General features: G+C 43.8%; 2 protein-coding genes across 3 annotated transcripts; both read right to left on the reverse strand.

The window, feature by feature from the left end:
* Nucleotides 1-265: 265 nt before the first annotated feature.
* Nucleotides 266-3,964, reverse strand: LOC311260239 (uncharacterized protein). Of its 2 annotated transcripts, none has more exons than XM_084357836.1 (2): nt 3,412-3,964; nt 266-3,288 (listed from the first exon to the last, which is right to left on the reverse strand). In XM_084357836.1, the coding sequence occupies exons 1-2, from the start codon at nt 3,778-3,780 to the stop codon at nt 271-273; spliced, it is 3,387 nt and encodes a 1,128-aa protein (XP_084213962.1). In that variant the 5' UTR covers nt 3,781-3,964; the 3' UTR covers nt 266-270. The 2 variants fall into 2 exon arrangements, with proteins under 2 accessions (XP_084213962.1, XP_084213961.1); XM_084357835.1 differs by having other exon boundaries at nt 266-1,908; nt 2,032-3,964.
* Nucleotides 3,965-7,004: 3,040 nt separating this feature from the next.
* On the reverse strand, nt 7,005-19,494 carry LOC311260061 (gamma-aminobutyric acid type B receptor subunit 2-like). Its single transcript, XM_084357574.1, has 15 exons — nt 18,974-19,494; nt 17,020-17,157; nt 16,771-16,941; nt 16,559-16,660; nt 16,128-16,193; nt 14,649-14,837; nt 14,199-14,441; nt 13,501-13,756; nt 13,245-13,395; nt 11,876-12,008; nt 11,492-11,590; nt 11,289-11,402; nt 10,553-10,690; nt 9,981-10,247; nt 7,005-7,259 (listed from the first exon to the last, which is right to left on the reverse strand). The coding sequence occupies exons 1-15, from the start codon at nt 19,220-19,222 to the stop codon at nt 7,038-7,040; spliced, it is 2,538 nt and encodes an 845-aa protein (XP_084213700.1). The 5' UTR covers nt 19,223-19,494; the 3' UTR covers nt 7,005-7,037.
* Between the last annotated feature and the right edge of the window lie 40 nt (nt 19,495-19,534).

Consider the following 19,534-nt stretch of genomic DNA (forward strand, 5'->3'; position numbering starts at 1 on the left):
CTCCATTTTGTCATCTTGAAGAAACAGAACTTGTTTGTTCTGGCTGGAGGGCTGATCCTGAACCTGGTCCTCAACCTCATCTGAAAACTCCTGAACCTTGTCTGTAAACTCCTGAACCTCCTCTTTGATGTCGTCCTCTAGAGCTTCCTGAAGACCAGAAGATTCCTCTGATCTGACCGTTAGTGCCTTGATTGGGGCACACTGAGCCTCGTCAAGCGCTGCTGTTTCTTTGAGCTGACTAGAGGACGCTGGCAGATCAATTTGGAGCTTCTAAATCACCTTCTTGTGCTCTCCAAGTTCAGCTGTCATTTCACTGATTGGGACTTTCAGCTTTGTGTTTGTCTGCTGGAGCTCGCTCTGTGACTCCTTCAGATCGGCCACTTGTGTGGTCATTAACTCCATTTCAACATAAAGACTGTTGTTCTCAGCCTGCTCCTTCTCAATGGCCTCCTCAAGTCTGCTGTGAGCTTCTGCATCATCCTGAAGCAGGTTTTGATGGATCTGACTCTTGTTTAGGGCGGCCTCGAGTTCATCTCGCAGCCGATTGTTCTCAGAGGCCAGGTGTTGGTTTTCCTGAGTCTCAATCTGAAGCTCGTCTTCAAATTCTTCTGGATACTCAGACTGCAGGAACTCTAAGTTGTCCTCCACAGCTTCGTCCATCAATTTCTCATTCACTTCTTCTAAAGGCTCATGAGCTTCCTCGCTGACGTCCTCCTCCATCTCCTCCTCTATCTCCTCCTCTATCTCCTCCTCCATCTCCTCCTCTATCTCTTTCTCAATCTCCTCCTCAGTCTCCTCTTGAGAAGAAATGTTCTCAGAGAGATGACTCTTTGGGGTCCACGGAGAGTCCAGGGGAGGCAGGGAGAAAAGTCCTCCTAATCTGTGTTCCTCCATTTTGTCATCTTGAAGAAACAGAACTTGTTTGTTCTGACTGGAGGGCTGATCCTGAACCTGGTCCTCAACCTCATCTGTAAACTCCTGAACTTCCTCTTTGATGTCGTCCTCTAGAGCTTCCTGAAGACCAGAAGATTCCTCTGATCTGACCGTTAGTGCCTTGATTGGGGCACACTGAGCCTCGTCAAGCGCTGCTGCTTCTTCGAGCTGACAAGAGGACGTTGCTAGATCATTCTGGAGCTTCTCAATCACCTTCTTGTGCTCTCCAAGGTCAGCTGTCATTTCACTGATTGGGACTTTCAGCTTTGTGTTTGTCTGCTGGAGCTCGCTCTGTGACTCCTTCAGATCGGCCACTTGTGTGGTCATTAACTCCATTTCAACATAAAGACTGTTGTTCTCAGCCTGCTCCTTCTCAATGGCCTCCTCAAGTCTGCTGTGAGCTTCTGCATCATCCTGAAGCAGGTTTTGATGGATCTGACTCTTGTTTAGGGCGGCCTCGAGTTCATCTCGCAGCCGATTGTTCTCAGAGGCCAAGTGTTGGTTTTCCTGAGTCTCAATCTGAAGCTCGTCTTCAAAGTCTTCTGGATACTCAGACTGCAGGAACTCTAAGATGTCCTCCACAGCTTCGTCCATCAATTTCTCATTCACTTCTTCTAAAGGCTCATAAGCTTCCTCGCTGTTGTCCTCCTCCATCTCCTCCTCTATCTCCTCCTCAATCTCCTCCTCAGCCTCCTCTTGAGAAGAAATGTTCTCAGAGAGATGACTCTTTGGGGTCCACGGAGAGTCCAGGGGAGGCAGGGAGAAAAGCCCTCCTAATCTGTGTTTCTCCATTTTGTCATCTTGAAGAAGCAGAACTTGTTTGTTCTGACTGGAGGGCTGATCCTGAACCTGGTCCTCAACCTCATCTGTATACTCCTGAACCTCGTCTGTAAACTCCTGAACCTCCTCTTTGATGTTGTCCTCTAGAGCTTCCTGAAGACCAGAAGATTCCTCTGATGTCTCAGATATGTCGCTCTGTGAAACACAAAAATCATCATTTTCACAACCCTTTAACCCAGATGTATCAGCTGCAACATCTGGATCTCTTACAGTTTTGATGTGTGTGTAAAACATGAGTGTCACAAATTTCTGTCTTACCTCATCAAAGGGAGTGAAGCAGTAGTCTTCTCTGCTGGAGACAGAGGGCTGATCCTGAACATCGTCCAGAAGCTCGTCTTCAACTTCTTCTGAATGCTCACAAGCTTCCTGGCTGATGTCCTCCTCTATCTCCTCCTCTATCTCCTCTTCAAGCTCCTCTTCAAGCTCCTCCTCAGTCTCCTCCACAATGGGCGACAGGGAGAAAAATCGTTGTGATCTGCGTTTCATTTTCCGATCTCGAAGAAATGAAGTGTCTTTGTTCTGACTAGAGGACTGATCCTGAACCTCCTTTCTGATATTGTTCTCTAGAGCTTCCTGAAGACCAGAAGATTCCTCTGATCTGACCGTTAGTGCCTTGATTGGGGCACACTGAGCCTCGTCAAGCGCTGCTGTTTCTTCGAGCTGACTAGAGGACGCTGCCAGATCATTCTGGAGCTTCTCAATCACCTTCTTGTGCTCTCCAAGGTCAGCTGTCATTTCACTGATTGTGACTTTCAGCTTTGTGTTTGTCTGCTGGAGCTCGCTCTGTGACTCCTTCAGATCGGCCACTTGTGTGTTCATTAACTCCATTTCAACATAAAGACTGTTGTTCTCAGCCTGCTCCTTCTCAATGGCCTCCTCAAGTCTGCTGTGAGCTTCTACATGGTCCTGAAGCTGGTTTTGATGGAGCTGACACTTGTTTAGGGCGGCCTTGAGTTCATCTTGCAGCCGATTGTTCTCAGAGGCCAGGTGTTGGTTTTCCTGAGTCAGAAGGTCCATTTCTTCTGTTTCCTTCTGCTGCTGGCAGACAGCAGCTCTGTAGTCCATCTGGAGTTCACAGTTTTTCACTCTCTCTTCTTTGAGGTCCTCCTGCAGTGAGGAAACAACGTTGTCCTTCGCCTCAATTTTGCTTCGGACATCTTCAATGATGGACAACATGAGTTTGCTTTTCCGCCGACTTTCCTCCTGCTGCTCATGGATGAGTTCCTTCAGTGACTTGATTGAGGCACAATCAGCTTCGTCACGCTCTGCTGTGTCTTTGTGCTGACTAGAAGATGCCTCCAGATCCTCTCCCTTCTGCACTGAAGCTTCTTCCTGTTGAGCTTTGGTTCTTTCTTCCATCTCCAAGGTCTCTTCAACAGCAGAGGGCTGATCCTGAACCTCGTCCATGAGCTCTTCTTCAACCTCGTCTGTAAACTCCCAAACCTCCTCTCTGATGTCGTCCTCTAGAGCTTCCTGAAGACTAGAAGATTCCTCTGATGTCTCAGATATGTCGCTCTGTGAAACACAAAAATCATCATTTTCACAACCCTTTAACCCAGATATATCAGCTGCAACATCTGGATCTCTTACAGTTTTGATGTGTGTGTAAAACATGAGTGTCACTAATTTCTGTCTTACCTCATCAAAGGGAGTGTAGCAGTAGTCTTCTCTGCTGGAGACAGTGGGCTGATCCTGAACATCGTCCAGAAGCTCGTCTTCAACTTCTTCTGAAGGCTCAGACGGCAGGAACTCTAAGTTGTCCTCTGGATTTGCCTCCATTAATTTCTTCACTTCTCCTGAAAGCTCACAAACTTCCTCTCTGATGTACTTCAGCATCTCTCTTGTCGTTTCCTCCACAATGGGCGACAGGGAGAAAAATCGCTGTGATCTGTGTTTCTCCATTTTATGATCTTGGAAAAATGAAATTTCTCCTTTCTGGCCCTTCGGGGTCCACAGAGAGTCCAGGGGAGGCAGGGAGAAAAGTCCTCCTGATCTGGGTCTGTTCATTTTTCCTTCTCTTTCCTCCCTTTTCTTAAAGAAAAGACAGAATCTTCCTGTCCTTCTGGTTTTTATGTAGCTGGGATCAAACCTGGCTTTGGCTTTTCCTTGACTAGATGTACGAAGTGTAACACCTCAACTGATGTGATGTGTTTCTCACCAGTAGTAAGCAGCAGAGTGAGAGTGATCGCAGTGATAAGATATCTTTAAAGCAGTGTTCACATTCTGGAATCCAAATCAAAGCACCAGTTCATGATTCAAACAATTACATTCTGTCCTCTCCCATTAGTTTACAGCCATGCTCATAGTGTTGGTGTCATTCATCCAGTCACATATAAAGTCCAAACCACCTGCAGATCAAATGAGATGTGTGACAAAGTGAGTTTAAGTCCTCTGAGGCTTCCCCACAGTGCAGCTCCTGCGTGGAGGCCAATGCTTTAAATATGAAACAGTAAAAGTTGATTAATAGACGTTACAAATGAATAAGTCAACGCATCTGTGTACAGTGTTAATCACTGCCAGTGTTATTGTCAGTCAGCAGCACCTGTAGACCGTCAGTAGGTGTCAGTGTTGCTACACGAGTGAATCTAAATGGAGCGTCACAGGGAAATCTCGCGAGAGCACGTCACATAACGAGAGTCTGTATACAAGATGGAGGCAGACGACGCTGCGTAGTTGTGAATCTAAAGTGATGTTTCTGTGTGTCAGGTAAGCCGGTGGTGTTAAAATGTACCCTGGAGCTAGATAATGTCCACACATGGATCTATAATATAACCTAATAATACATCCATGTGTCCACACTGTACTTCTGTAGCTGTGTGCAGTTTAGGTTAGCATGTTAGCGGCTAACGCGGTAATATGAGCGCGGGGCGGCAGCCATGACAATGATCCCTGTGTGATGCAGCCCGCTGATATTTATATTACGTATATAGGCTACATATTATATATTTACATTTTATATGATTGTTAAGTAAGAAGCATGACGTTTTAAATGTTATTCACGTGTAAATGGAAGATAGGCTACATGTTAACCATAGAAGAGTCTGAGAAAAGGGAGAATTTGACATTTGTGTTCAAGATGGAGTTGGACGACGCTGTGTAGTGAATCTATTGTAGCTAAGTGTTATTTAGTGTCTGATATTAAATGTACTCGAGTATAAAAAGTGTGTATGCACTGTGTACTACGGGTCGACTGATTACCAGATAAAAACGTGATTCTGAAAATCAGTCGACCCGTAGTTTACAGCATAAAGTAACTTCAGTGAACTTGGTTTTAAGTTGGATATTCGACAGCCACTCACACATTTCAAGTGCACCCGTATTGCAGACTTTACAGTAAACACACGGAGAAGACGGCTACAGCGTGTACCGACTTCCTGTTTTCAAAATAAAAATGTGGGATATTTAAAACAGAGATACTGTGTTTAAAGCTATTGAGCTAAAATGCTAATATTTACATATAGCCTAAAAATTAATAAAAATTATGAACAGATGGAAAAACAAGAGGCGTATCTCATGCAGCCAGTGTAGTTACATGATCCCACACTGATTTTGAGTCAATTGATCACATGACCTGGAAGCTATTGAGCTAAAATGCTAATATTTAGGCTACATAGGCTATAAAAATTAATAAAAAAATATTTAGAGATGTAAAATGTAAAAACAAGAGGTGTATCTCATGCAGCCAGTGTAGTTACATGATCCCAACATGATTTTGAGTCGATTGATCACATGACCTGGAAGCTATTGAGCTAAAATGCTAATATTTGCATATAAAAATTAATAAAAAATATTTAGAGATGTAAAATGTAAATACAAGAGGTGTATCTCATGCAGCCAGTGCAGTTACATGATCCCAACATGATTTTGAGTCGATTGATCACATGACCTGGGAGCTATTGAGCTAAAATGCTAATATTTACACATAAAAATTAATAAAAAATATCTAGAGATGTAAAATGTAAAAACAAGAGGTGTATCTCATGCAGCCAGTGTAGTTACATGATCCCACACTGATTTTGAGTCAATTGATCACATGACCTGGAAGCTATTGAGCTAAAATGCTAATATTTACACATAAAAATTAATAAAAAATATCTAGAGATGTAAAATGTTAAAACAAGAGGTGTATCTCATGCAGCCAGTGTAGTTACATGATCCCATACATATATACAAAAAAACACCTCTTGTTTTCAAATTTTACATCTGTTCATAAATTTTATTAATTTTTAGGCTATATGTAAATATCAGCATTTTAGCTCAACAGATTCTCAATAGCTTTAAACACAGTAGCTGTGTTGAGTGAACAAGCGATGTACACTACATTGTGCTCCCGTATCCCACAATGCAATGCTGTCATGGTTTGTCAGAGGAGAAGAAGAACACAACTTTTTTTCGTAAGAAAGTAGCCGATAGCTTACGAGCTAAATAGCTACTGACCACTAACGTTAATTCGCACGCGGTATGTTACAGCTTGTGCACAACCCCGAGCATTTACAGCTCATGACGAGGACACAAAACAGGAGCTGACAAAACCAAACTCAACACCAGTGATATTTCAACAGTTTATTGACCAAGAAACACAACCGCCATGAAGAATCACATCTTTATACCGTCAGTTTTGTTTACCTGTGTAGTGTCCGAATTCTCGATGTAGGGTACACATCGTGTACATGATGTAGTGCACTATATCATATACAGGATGTAGGGGATAGGGAGTGAGTGAATGAGTGGATGATTTCAAACACAGCTAGTATCTCTGCCTTAAATATCCCACATTTTTATTTTGAAATCAGGAAGTCGGTACACGCTGTAGCCGTCTTCTCCGTGTGTTTACTGTAAAGTCTGCAATACGGGTGCACTTGAAATGTGTGAGTGGCTTGCGAATGTCTGTCGAATGTCCCACTTAAAACTAACTTCACTGAAGTCATAAACTTTAAGTATATTTAGTATTAAATACTCAATAACACTCTTTATTTAAAGAGGATTTTTCTAATCCTAAAAATTCCCACAGACTCGGCAGCTTCTCGTAACACATCACTCAAAATAATCCAACAGTTTTATCATAGAAAACATTTTAATCGCAAAACATGAACTGTAACATCTGTATTCTTTATATTTTAATTTTTCTTACAAAGTCATCAGATAATCTGATTCAAATCAGCATTTCAACGTGTTTCTGTTGTGTGTGTGTTTTTATATCCAATAATAAATATAAAGTCCTCCGGTTCAGTGCAGGTGAAGGTCCCAGCAGCTGTCTGATTGGTTCAGCAGTAACGTGGCCCCGGCTGCATGGCATCAGGCGTACAGGAAGGTGTCGTGGAGGTCGTCAGCAGGTCGTGGTGAACGAAGGCTTCCCGGCTGCCGAACAGACTGGAGCTGCTGGCGCTGACACCTCCGACGGCGGGCAGGTAGGAGTGATGGAGGATGGGCAGCTGCATGGACAGACGGCGCCACACGCTGAGAGAGACGACAGGAAGGAGATGAAGCTACAGAAACTACAAGCACAGTGAGCATCGTGTCTGCTTCAACTGCTGCCAGAGTTACTTTATTACTGTAAATACACTAATAATCCAAGTTAATATCAGATAAAGTTTAAGTGTCTCCAGTAAAAATACTCTTCCATCCAAACTTCAAACTCTTCAGTTAATGATTTATCTAAATTCTTAATAATCTGACCATCAGACTCTGAATGAACAATCGCCGTCTCTCTGAATTAGCCTTCGTCTTTCCTTTAAATGATTTATTTCAGCATAATTTGTTTTTATCGTCTTTATCTGACACTGGCAGTCATGAAAAAACAGGAATGAAGGGCACTGACAAATGTCTCAACTAGTCCATTGTTAGATTGATTTACATAAGAGCCAAGTTTCCATTTGAATTTGGAGCAAATTTCATCAAAATTTTCCGAAAATCATGAAAAGAAAATGCAACTAAAATGCAAATGCGACTAAAGGCAACAGCTGTAATTAAACTGAAACATCTAAATGTTTCTTTGACACGTCACCAAACTGTCTGTATCAAAGTTAGGAATCCCTTTTTTAAGATCTTTTAACACTTCTTTGAAGGTGCGGTATTTAAGAATTGGCCACCTGTCGAATTCATACTCACAACACAGGGGGCAGTATATCACCATCGCTAACTGCTGCTAACTGTCGCTGCCATTAGCTTGTTGGCTCAGTTAGCCATTCATCACAGGGAGCTCGGAGCACCAGGGGAGTGTTGGTGTTTCAGTGCAGGCACATTAGCTTTGCTTTGCTAACTGGTTAGCAGTTAGCAAAGTGCAAAATGCTAACTTCAGTGAATATCCCCACAACACAGTACACAGACATCATCACTTCAAAACAGTTATTTCTTCAGCCTGTTGATTTTTTTAATACATTTTTTAAATGTTTTCCTTTAACAAAGATGTCGTGTGTAACTGTAATTACTGACTTTTACCTTTTGGCTGAACTGTTTCTTTAAGCTTCAGTCTAGTTTCATATTACTGTCTCTCGTAGAGCTACCTGAGGCCGCGGCAATAGAAACACAGAAACAAAGGATGGTTCCTGTGTTGTGAATGTTTCTCTCCAGTTTGGGTGTTTGGACTCACTGGTCAGGAGAGTTGATGCCATCTGGACTTGTAGGTTTCCTCTCAGGACACACCTGAGCTACATGAGTCGATGTCACACATCTGACGTCACCTGCCAGAGAACAGATACAGTCGTCAGAGGGAAATGTTGATTCTGACTGAAGAGTTGGTTAGTTAATGATGTGCAAGTATCTCCTGAGCTGTTAACAACTGTTGAGTCAGGACGTCGTCTCATTTAGTAGATTTTTGCTAGCAGTTTCCCCCTGCATCCACTCTCCGTGCTAAGCTAGGCTAAACTCCTCTTTATGCTTGTTTGTTGTTCTTGTGTTTTGAGAGATGAGATCCGGTCTTTGAGGTGTTTTTGATAAAAAGAGAACGACGTTAGTTCACTCTTTGGTTTCAGTGTCTCTGTTTGACTTCATGCGTTTGTTACCGTCGTGTTTCTCTCTCTTCAGTTCAGGAGCAGCTGACTCAGATGTTTCAGAGAGCTGCGTGGTGATGGTTTCTATTTCCACATCGAGCTGCAGAGACGATAACACACAGCGCCGCGGTGTTAATTCATTTTACATCACACCAGCCTCGTCTTCATTAACGTTTCTGTGTCCTCACCTGTGCAGTTTGACTCTTCAGCTCCTGGTTCAACAGGCTCAGCTGCTCCTCATCTTCATCATCTTCATCTTCATCCCCCTCTTCAGCTTCACTCTGCAGCTCGCTGTTGTCCAGCCGCAGAAACTGCAAAGAAATAAAAAAATCCTCTGAGAGTCCCTGTTTAGACCCAGTTTCACAGGTGTGAACGCCCCCAAGGCGCATCGAGGACACATGTGAGATCCGATCACTCAGATCACATTCACCTGACCACCTGCTCAAGTGACCTCTGTGACGAAGAAGAAACAGAAAGAGGAGACAGACCATATCACCAGACTCCCTTAACAAATGTGGTGATTTTAAGAGTTGTCGAGTTAAAACAAACTTTGTAACGTAGTGAAACTCTGTCTCTGACAGACTCTGAATCATTGTCTCCTCCTTGTAAATTCAGCATTAAATGAAAACAGTCAGTTGTGTGTTTCCTTGTAAAAAGTGTCAGTTTGTGGCAGCATGGCTGTACCAGCCTGTCTGCTTCCGTGTCTAAAGTGCTAAAGTCTTACCTGCCAACATTTAGCAGCTGTTTGAACACACTGTTTACACTGATTTCACCATTTACACTCAATTTATGAAAGAAGAAACATGTTATTGATCTAAACATGTCACATTTTACAAACACACTAACCAGTAACCAGTATAGGCGACTTCTTTGTCCCCAGACTCCCTTAACAAATGTGTCAGTTTAGTGAGTTGTTGAGTTGGAGACACTTTATAAACTGTGTGAAACTCTGTCTCTGACTGATTCTGACTGATTTGTTCCTTCTTGTAAATTCAGCAAATGTTCTGCATGAACTTCTTTCTGTCTTTGAGTAGAAACATGGAGTCTGTTTGTCTCAGTGATGGACGGCTTTATTTCATATAGAGCAGGAAGTGACATCAGATCAGGACACATGTTAATGTCAGCTGAAGGACTGAGAGCTGAACTCTGTGATCAGATCGCTCAGGACGGATGTTAAAGGTGTGATCAGGACCTGAGGGGATCGACCTAACAGTCTGCTGTCTGAGTCTGGACACTGACCTTTGGTCCAAACATTGAGCTCAGGATGAACATGTTACAGCAGAGGATGAGGACGCTGGTCAGACAGAACTGAACAGGAGGATTGTGGGTCGTCAGCAGTGATCCCGACACTCCTGACACGCTGAACACCATCACAGCAAACACACTGAGCGTGAGGCGTTCGCTGCTGACGTGATCCGCCTGCACAGCCCTGATGCTCCAGGCCAGGAAACATCCCAGACCCTGAAGGAAACACAGCATTTTATTTTAATGCAAACTCACGAGGTGCAGCTCTACATCTCATTTCTGATTATGTCAATATTTGAACAATATTAGTTCATTTTTAAACACAAATGGACATAAACAGATTATTGACAGAACTCTTTAATGAGCTATTGAGCAGGACATTTTACAGCGTTAACTAAAGTCACTGCTGAGAGAAAAGACAAGCGCGATGTTTCCTCACTGATGCTAAAGATCCAAGAATGAAAACATTTCAATTTTCTGTTGTGAAATTAAAATTGAGTCCTGAATTCTTGACGACTTTGAGAACAACTGGCCGTGTAACTTTAGATGAGATGTGGTGTCGTGTCAGTCCTGACCATGAGAGGTCCTTTGTATCCGCAGACAGCCGTGAGCCACAGCTCCATGTTGACGCTGCTGCAGTGTTCAGAGTACGGACGCACGACGGCGTCCTGAGCAGCGTCGCTCTGAAACAAACGACAGGAAACACAGGTCACCTGAGAGACGAACAGGTTCAATAAACACATCAGAGCCTTCGCTTCCTGTGGTGCGTGTTTCCATTCTCTAACTGAATACTTCTACTCCACAAATGAAGTACTTTTTACTACTCAAGGTCTTAATCTTACTGTATAAAATACATGTGCAGAACTTGCCTGAGAAAAATCATGTTTTTAAGTTTTTCAGTATCACAGTAATCCAGTGAGAGTTGTCTGTACATCCGCAGGTTCACTGCTAACAGGAAGTGCAAACAGCTAATTCTGCAAAGTTTTAATGAAGTTTTGGATAATGACTGAACTTCAATTTGTGGGAGAACTGTTCCTTTAACAAAGCCTACAAAGCTTGTCTGTGTGTTTCTGGGAGCACTTTGTCAGCACCTTTGTACAATGATTATACTCGTTTTAATGTACTTTCTTCAGGTTGTCGTCTGAACTTGATTTGCTGTGATGTCTTGTCTTGAAGTTTGCTTAATCTCTTGTCTGCAGAACAAATTCACCCTTTACCATAAACTCTTCTTCATCTGCCTTTTTGTTTTTTTAACCTCCAACCTCATCCTGTTGTCGTTACCTCTGCGTAATGCTGCTGCACCACCCATCTGAGAGGGTCCAGGATTTGCCAGGTGGTTAAAACAAACACGTCGAGCAGGAACATCCAGAGCACCACACAGCCTGCTCGCTGCTGCTGCTGAAGTCAGAAACATTTTACTGTTAGAGGATTGATTTTAAAAACATGTAGAAGTCAGATGAAGGCTGTGCTGGTTGTGATTTAACCTTCTGTCCGATGCAGCACAGTGAATAAACCCTCCATGTTTTGGTGAAGAGCGCAGCGAAGCCGACCGTGTGTCCCACAGAGAGAGTCCACAGTCGAACCTGTCGGACAAACGGTTTCCTTCAGACTGAGGCCGCGTCTGTGTTCAACTAACAGCTCCTTAAAGTCACCATGTGCACAATTCTTCTGATTACAGCATCTTTGAATTATTTTTTTGAATTGTTCGTAGAAAATTTAGTCAATCCTGATGAATACGAAGGACAGAAATGTTTAATTTGACTTTGATCGATAAATATGTATATTTACACGTTTGTGCACTTTCATGTAGCTGGATATGAATAAACTGTACAACATGATTTATGTGTCCTGCTGCCGCCAGAACTCACAGAGCAGAGCAGCTGAAGTGTCCCGTTGGACAGCGAGGCTCCGTCCAAACCGGAGATCAGGACCGAGGAGGAGGACAGCAGGATGCCCAACAGCAGCAGCTCGTCCTGGGATCCACTGCGTGATCGCAGCAGCCTGCAGGCGCAAACAGAAGAACCAGAACCAGAAATCGGGTTTAGTGGCAGGAAGGTTGACACACACAGGGAGTTTGCTTTGGTGTTTTGGTGCATGACAGTCACAATAAACATAGTGAGAGAAAAGAAAGAGGAAAAAGTACTGCAGAAGTCCAGAATCATAAATATAAAATAGAAATGTACAGTGAGAAAAAATATATGTAAGTGGAAGACGAGCTGCAACTTCCAGGGTGAGTGCCAAAACCTGCAGTTCCTCTAACGGCCACTTGAGGCTCCAAAAGTGAGTCAATCCCCAGAAGAGTTCATGTTAAAATCACGTTTACAGCCCGAAACAAAAACTTGTGTTCTCTGTAGCTAACAAATACGATAACTCGCTCGTTTAAATTATATCAAGACTTAAAGATACATCATTAAAGGAACAGTTCGCCCAAAGTCTCAGCCATCATCTCCTCCTGATGATATAAAGTCAGGCTCAGCCATCATCTCCTCCTGATGATATAAAGTCAGGCTCAGCCATCGTCTCCTCCTGATGATATAAAGTCAGGTGAAGTCTCGTAGTCCACAGAACATTTCTGGAGCTTCACAGTAAAAACAGAGTTGCAGCGTTCTGCTGAACACCTGAAGCAGCTGGAGATGATTTAAAACGGAAAAAGCAGCCAAAAAATAAATTAAAAATTCCCATTAAAACTTTGCCGAATTAACTGTTAGCACTTCCTGTTTGCAGTGAACCTGTGGATGTACAGACAACCATCACTGGATTACTTTGATACTGAAGAAAACTTGAAATGTGATTTTTCTCAGGCAGGTTCTGCACATGTGAGGAGCATCTTTGAGGATTTCTAAGCAGATTTATGGAGTCATTTTCTCCATTGCAGCATTCTGCTAAACAACTGAAGTAGCTGGAGACTTGATTTAAAATGGAAAAACAACCAAAAAAACATCAGATGTCTCCATACAGCTCGTCTGCTGTAATCACAGTCTGCAGGAGAGAAGAGATCACAACCTGATCTGAGGAGATGATGTTTACACCCTGGGTCAAGCTCGAGCACCCAGTTCAGATGTGGTGCACGCTGATGCTTTTAGCTCAGCAGCTACAGTGAAGAGTTCCTCTTAAAAAACTGTGTAAATAACATCCATGTTTTATACAGTCTGTGGTGAAATACAGTGTTTAAAATGTGTCATAGGACGAGATTCTGTTTCAGCGTCTGACACCGAGGTGGATCTCTGGAGGTTGTACCGGTGTTTACGGTTGATGAAGGTGAAGAAGAGGACGGTCAGAGTGATGATGATGGTCACAGCTGCAGCTGAGGAGACGATGACGTACAGGAGGAAGCTGACATGCTGCCGCTGTGGAACCACCAGAGTCTGGTCTCTGGCTGGTCCTGGACCTGTAGGACCAAATACACGCTTTATCACGAGTGATCAATGACTGATCAGTAATCAATGTTCCTTAAGTGATAGTAATTAAAAATAAGGTGAGTTTAGTGTCTCACCTTTAAACTTCAGCTGCTGGTTCATCAGTCTGAGCTGCTGTGTGGAAGTACTGAACTCTCCGACCAACACACCGGTGCTGCCTGACACACACACACACACACACACACACACACACACACACACAGTACACATGCTGATTGATAACAACATGTGAATGTGAACACACACACACAGCATCATGTGACTTAAAGCACCTTGAAACTGGATCAGCTCGATCGACGTCATCCTCTCCCCGTTACGAAACAACACTGGACCCTGAAACAACACAAACATTTAAAACACAACGCACAAATCACACAGATGTGTGTCTCTTGTGTGTTAAAGGAGTGTTTCAGGTGTGTGTTTCAGGTGTGTTACAGGTGTGTTACAGATGTGTTTCAGGTGTGTTACAGATGTGTTTCAGGTGTGTTACAGGTGTGTTACAGATGTGTTTCAGGTGTGTTACAGGTGTGTTACAGATGTGTTTCAGGTGTGTTACAGGTGTGTTTCAGGTGTGTTACAGATGTGTTTCAGGTGTGTTACAGGCGTGTTACAGGTGAGTTTCAGATGTGTTTCATGTGTGTTAAGGGCTGTTACAGATGTGTGTTTCAGGTGTGTTACAGGTGTGTTACAGGTGTGTTTCAGGTGTGTTACAGGTGTGTTACAGGTGTGTTTCAGGCGTGTTTCAGGTGTGTTACAGGTGTGTTCATGTGCTCACTGTGAGTCCTTCAAACTGCGTCTGCTTCACGGCCTCCAGCAGCATCTTGTAAACTTCCTCCTCGCTGACGGTCACGTTTCTCTGGACGCTGTACTTCTCTCTGTGCTTCACAGCCTCCATCACCTGACTCAGAGCTTTGGCGGCGACCCAGACAGCGTCATAGGCGAAGGCGTGGAGGGCGTTGACCTTTGACCCCTCCTGGAACCGCTGTCTGAGGTAGGAGTCCTGGTAGTCCTGAGGGGTCTGCAGAAAACTGAGGTGAAGTCACTTTGTCGACATAAAGAACCTGACACAGGAAACACCACTGAAGGACTATTGAGTGGCAGCTCTCAGCCACATCCCACTGTCCTCATCAGGGGATTGGGTTTGTGCCACATTAGTCTTATAGTCTATATTATAATGTAGCAAGAGGAGACTTGTGTCAGTGAGAAGGTGTTAGTGGTTTCTGACCCGTCCAGAGACGCCGGCTGTGTTGTTGGTGCTGAGCTGTCTCATCTGCAGCCTGATGGATCCGTCTGCAGCCGTCAGCAGACTGTTGGCCGTGCAGCCAGAAACCTGCCACCCCAGCCTCCATCCAGCTGTTCCTCCATCAGCAATGATCCACTGGTACCGAGCTCCAAACAGGTTCAGTCTGTAGGCCTGAGGGTCACAGAGACTCAGTGTGGCTGCTCACTGGTACTGTTACTGTTTGAAATGAATCCTCTCTTAACAAAAAAATGAATGTCCCTTTTAACATCCTGAAATTAATCTTTGAGTATCATGATACGTCCTAATATCAGAAAGTTGTATTATCATATTTATCTTTTCCACCCTGACCGGCTGCTGTTGGAAATCAGCTGATCGTGTCTCTTTTTTTAACATGTTTTGTGTTGCAGCCATCTGATCATCAACAGAAACACATCGAGCATCGGTCAGACTTCAGTTTTATTTCTAGTTGTGGTTCGACTGTTTTTTAAAAACACTGGATATGTCTACGTTTGGCGGAAATCAAATCACATCAACATTTTTTGGTGACATCCCGCTCTTGTTTCTACTGAAACTTATTGTAAGATATGTAGGTATAATTTCTGTTGATTACATGATAACATGTTTGTCTATGTATTGTTGTATTTGTTGCCTTAATCCTTAAAAATACTTTTAAACGTTGCCGTCTGAGCCATCTTTGGTTGTGCACTTCATTTTTCTATGAGTTATTTTGTTGAGGAAAAAGGGACTGCACAGTTTGAATCCACCCACTGAGCAAAAACACATCTAAAAGACGTCTATAACGACACTAAAAAGATTTCCACTGTAGAGCCAGGATGAATGTTTTTAAACGTCTTTTCAATGTTACAGGGTTCAAAATGAAAGTTTGCAGTTTTACAGTGTAATTCTAGAAATCTGTTCAACTTCAGTCACAGACGTCTAAATAACTTTTTTGGTTCAAAATTAAAGTTTTTGTGACGTCCAAATTTTACTTCATGCAGCAAAAGTTCAAATTCATTCAATTCATTCATTCACATGTCTTGTGGATATGTTTTTGCTCAGTAGGTCCAGTTCACAGTCGGGTTTATTTGACTTTGCAGGAGCAAAACTGGGCCGCTAAACAAGAAATAACGATCTGATATTTATCGTGATAATTATCGATATCAACTGGTGTGAACATTTTAATCAGAATATTTTTGGCTTCACCGCTCAGCCCCCTGGACTGGACCAGACCAGATCAGCGGTCATCCTGAGTCCTGTGTTCACTATATTTTTAACAATCCAACAACAAACTGGAAAACTATTTCTTTTCGGAGCTGCTGTTGACATAAAGCTGGATGAAAACATAGAATAGAAGTGTATGTTGTGTCATTAAGATTTCCCTTCCTGACATCTCAGAGGCCCAAAGCAGAGAAAACAGACCTCAGGGGTGTCCACAAACCTTTGGCCAGATAGTGTACTTACACAGCAGAAAACCTGAGAGGTGGACTCCTCGTCGAACTGTCCGATGATGATCCGAACATCATTTTCCTGCAAAACACAGAATCACACAGTTATTTGATGATACTCGTGGATTTATCTTCACTCCTGTTCATCAGCCGGACTGCAGCAGTGATCCGGAGGTGACCTCAGTGTCGGGTGGTTCTGTTCTGTGATGTTGACTGCTGACTGGAGCTGGAGGGGAAATGGACTTTACTTCATGAACGTAACGTTACAGAGAGGAGACAGAGAACCAGAACCAGAACCAGAACCAGAGTCTCTGCTGAGTGCTGACTTCACTCAGAGGCTGACCTGACTGAGAGTCTCTCCTCACGTTATGTTTGGTCTCGTTCTCAGACTTCCTTCCCCTCTCTCTGACTCTCTCCTGAAACTTCATATTATATCTTTAAATGTACCTTGAGCTTCCTCAGGCTGCTGCAGACGTCTTCAGAGAGACTCTCTGTGGAAACGAGCTGAACGTCGGCCTTCAGCAGCTGTCGGATCAGATCCTTCTTCATCTGCACCGACACAGAAAATCACATAAAGAAAATGGGAAGCAGTTGTGGAGCTAAAATACAGAGAAGAGGTCATTAAAACGCAGCGTTGAGCTTGATGGAGGCGTCATCACCTCTGAGAGTCTGGGTCCTTCCTGTGTGACGAGGCCGACTCGGCTCCACCTGTGGCGCTGCAGCAGCTTCACCGTGGCCTGGTTCAGTGCTCGGTCTGACGGCACCGTGCTGAACAGGTTCCCGTACCACTTCCTGTTGAACAGACTGGGGGATGAGGCCGCAAAAGAGACCTGGGGACAGCAGAGGACATGAGTTACCTGTCACCATACCTGACACAGCACTAAGTCTGAAGGGGACCAGACGTGTACCTGCACCAGGTTGAGAGCCGGCAGAGAGCGCGCGATGAGCGCCGTCACAGATGGACACACCCCTCCGAACACCAGCAGGTACTTCGGCCCCGCCCACATGGCGTCAAACAGAGCTTTGAGTGATGCAGCAGGATCGCACTGTGAAACACGACATGCTGACGTCAGTGTGATGAGGAGGATCTCATCTTCACCACCTGTGACCCTTTAAATCTAACAGTGTTGACTCATGACGCCTCCTGACTGATCGCAAACATCTACCGCTGGTGACCAGTTCAACCAAAGAGTGATTTTATTTTATCTTTGGACGCCAGAAGAGGTAAAAATATCAAATCATTCATGTTTTATGTTACAGAAACATTATTTTCCTGGTCACTTTAAACAGTTCATCAAAAAATGTAATTCCAGTCATCTCCTCCCTCCATGCTGATGGAAAGTCAGGTGATGTTTGGTAGTCCTCAAAACATTTCTGGAGCTACAACGTAAATAAATAATTTTTAAAAAACAACCACAAACAAATGTAATAAATGAAAAGTCTCTGTACAGCACCGCTGCTGTGGTCAAAGTCTCCAGAAGTCACAAACTGATCTGAGAAGACGTCCAAAGAAAAGACTGTTTGGATTTCAGTCCACAGCTTCTTCAGTTACCTTAAAATTATTAATTATCTGATCATGAAAAATATTTTCTAAAGCCAAATGAACAAACTTCGTGTGTGTGTTAATGGTCGGTCGAGGAGAATTATTTCATCATTAGACCGCTGAACCCATGTTTCTGATCGACTTAAGAGCCGAGTTTACATCTGAATTCACTTTAAATTTCCAGGAAACCATGAAAAGAAAATACAACTAAAGTCTTCAGAAACACAACAATTAAACAAAAATGTGTAAATGTTTGCAAACTGTCTGTAGTGAGTTTACAGAATGACTGAAACGCAAACTGAATGTATTTAACTCTTAACAGTCACGTTTTCATCCACATGTAGCGCCTGAAAGTCTGCGAAATAAATCATGACTGCGTTTCCATCCACACATTCAGTGTTCGCTAACAGCAAAGAAATCCCAACTGAGTAGAAAAGATGTTTTTTACAGACTGGTCGAGCTCGTGCACGCTAACACTGTTAGCTTAGCAGCTACAGTGAAGACTTCATCTTAATAAATGATGTAAATATCATCTCCTCAGGTCAGGTTGTGATCTCTGTGATCACAGCAGACGAGCTGCATGGAGACATCTGATGTTTAATCATCTCCAGCTGCTTCAGCTGTTCAGCAGAACGCTGCAACTCTGTTTTACTGTGAAGCTCCAGAAATGTTCTGTGGACTACGAGACTTCACCTGACTTTATATCATCAGGAGGAGACGATGACTGAGCCTGACTTTATATCATCAGGAGGAGACGATGACTGAGCCTGACTTTATATCATCAGGAGGAGATGATGGCTGAGCCTGACTTTATATCATCAGGAGGAGATGATGGCTGAGCCTGACTTTACATCATCAGGAGGAGACAATGACTGAGCCTGACTTTATATCATCAGGAGGAGACGATGACTGAGCCTGACTTTATATCATCAGGAGGAGATGATGACTGAGCCTGACTTTATATCATCAGGAGGAGACGATGACTGAGCCTGACTTTATATCATCAGGAGGAGACGATGACTGAGCCTGACTTTATATCATCAGGAGACGATGACTGAGCCTGACTTTATATCATCAGGAGGAGATGATGACTGAGCCTGACTTTATATCATCAGGAGGAGACGATGACTGAGCCTGACTTTATATCATCAGGAGACGATGACTGAGCCTGACTTTATATCATCAGGAGGAGACGACGGCTGAGTTTTACTTTCTGGGTGAACTGCTCCTTTAAATAGACTGTGTCACATCACAGACCTCAGCAGACATTGTTTAACGATCTACTCTAACCCGGCTCTGTTCAGAAGTCTGACACCAACCTGTGAGTCCAGCAGCTGGAGCTGGAGCTCATAGTTTCCCAGTGGTGGTGGTTGTCTCTGCAGGTCCTGCAGAGCCAGTCTGACAGCGGGGGCCAGGGCGGCGGTCAGGTTCCCCCTCCCTGACCCAGAGCTGACGGGCATCATCCACAGCACAGGCAGAGGGTGGCGGACCTGAGCCGGGACCGGCCCGACCACCATCCAGCAGAGAAGCAGCAGCCTGAACGCCTCCACTCGTCCACGACGCTCCATTCTCTGCACAGACTTTTCCTCTCTGATCCTCCTGCAGGGAAAACTCTAATCCTCCGAGAGCCCGAGGAGGTCGACTGAGGAGATAAAAGGATCAGCATGGACACAAGATGTCACCAGGATCCTCAGCAGATGGTTCCTGCACTCTGAACACACAGAGGACGGCTTTCACCACAACACTGCCTCTTTACTTTAAAGGAGACGACAACTTCAAACCATCTGCATGTTTAACTCACTTTAAACTCTGACTGTCATCTCCACCAGTTTTACTCTTTAAAGGAGCAGTTCGTAGTCTATAGAGAGATCTTCACTGAC

This window comes from Pagrus pagrus (genome assembly GCF_965226575.1).
Source record: "Pagrus pagrus genome assembly, chromosome: 7".
Taxonomy (NCBI): Eukaryota; Metazoa; Chordata; class Actinopteri; order Spariformes; family Sparidae; genus Pagrus; species Pagrus pagrus.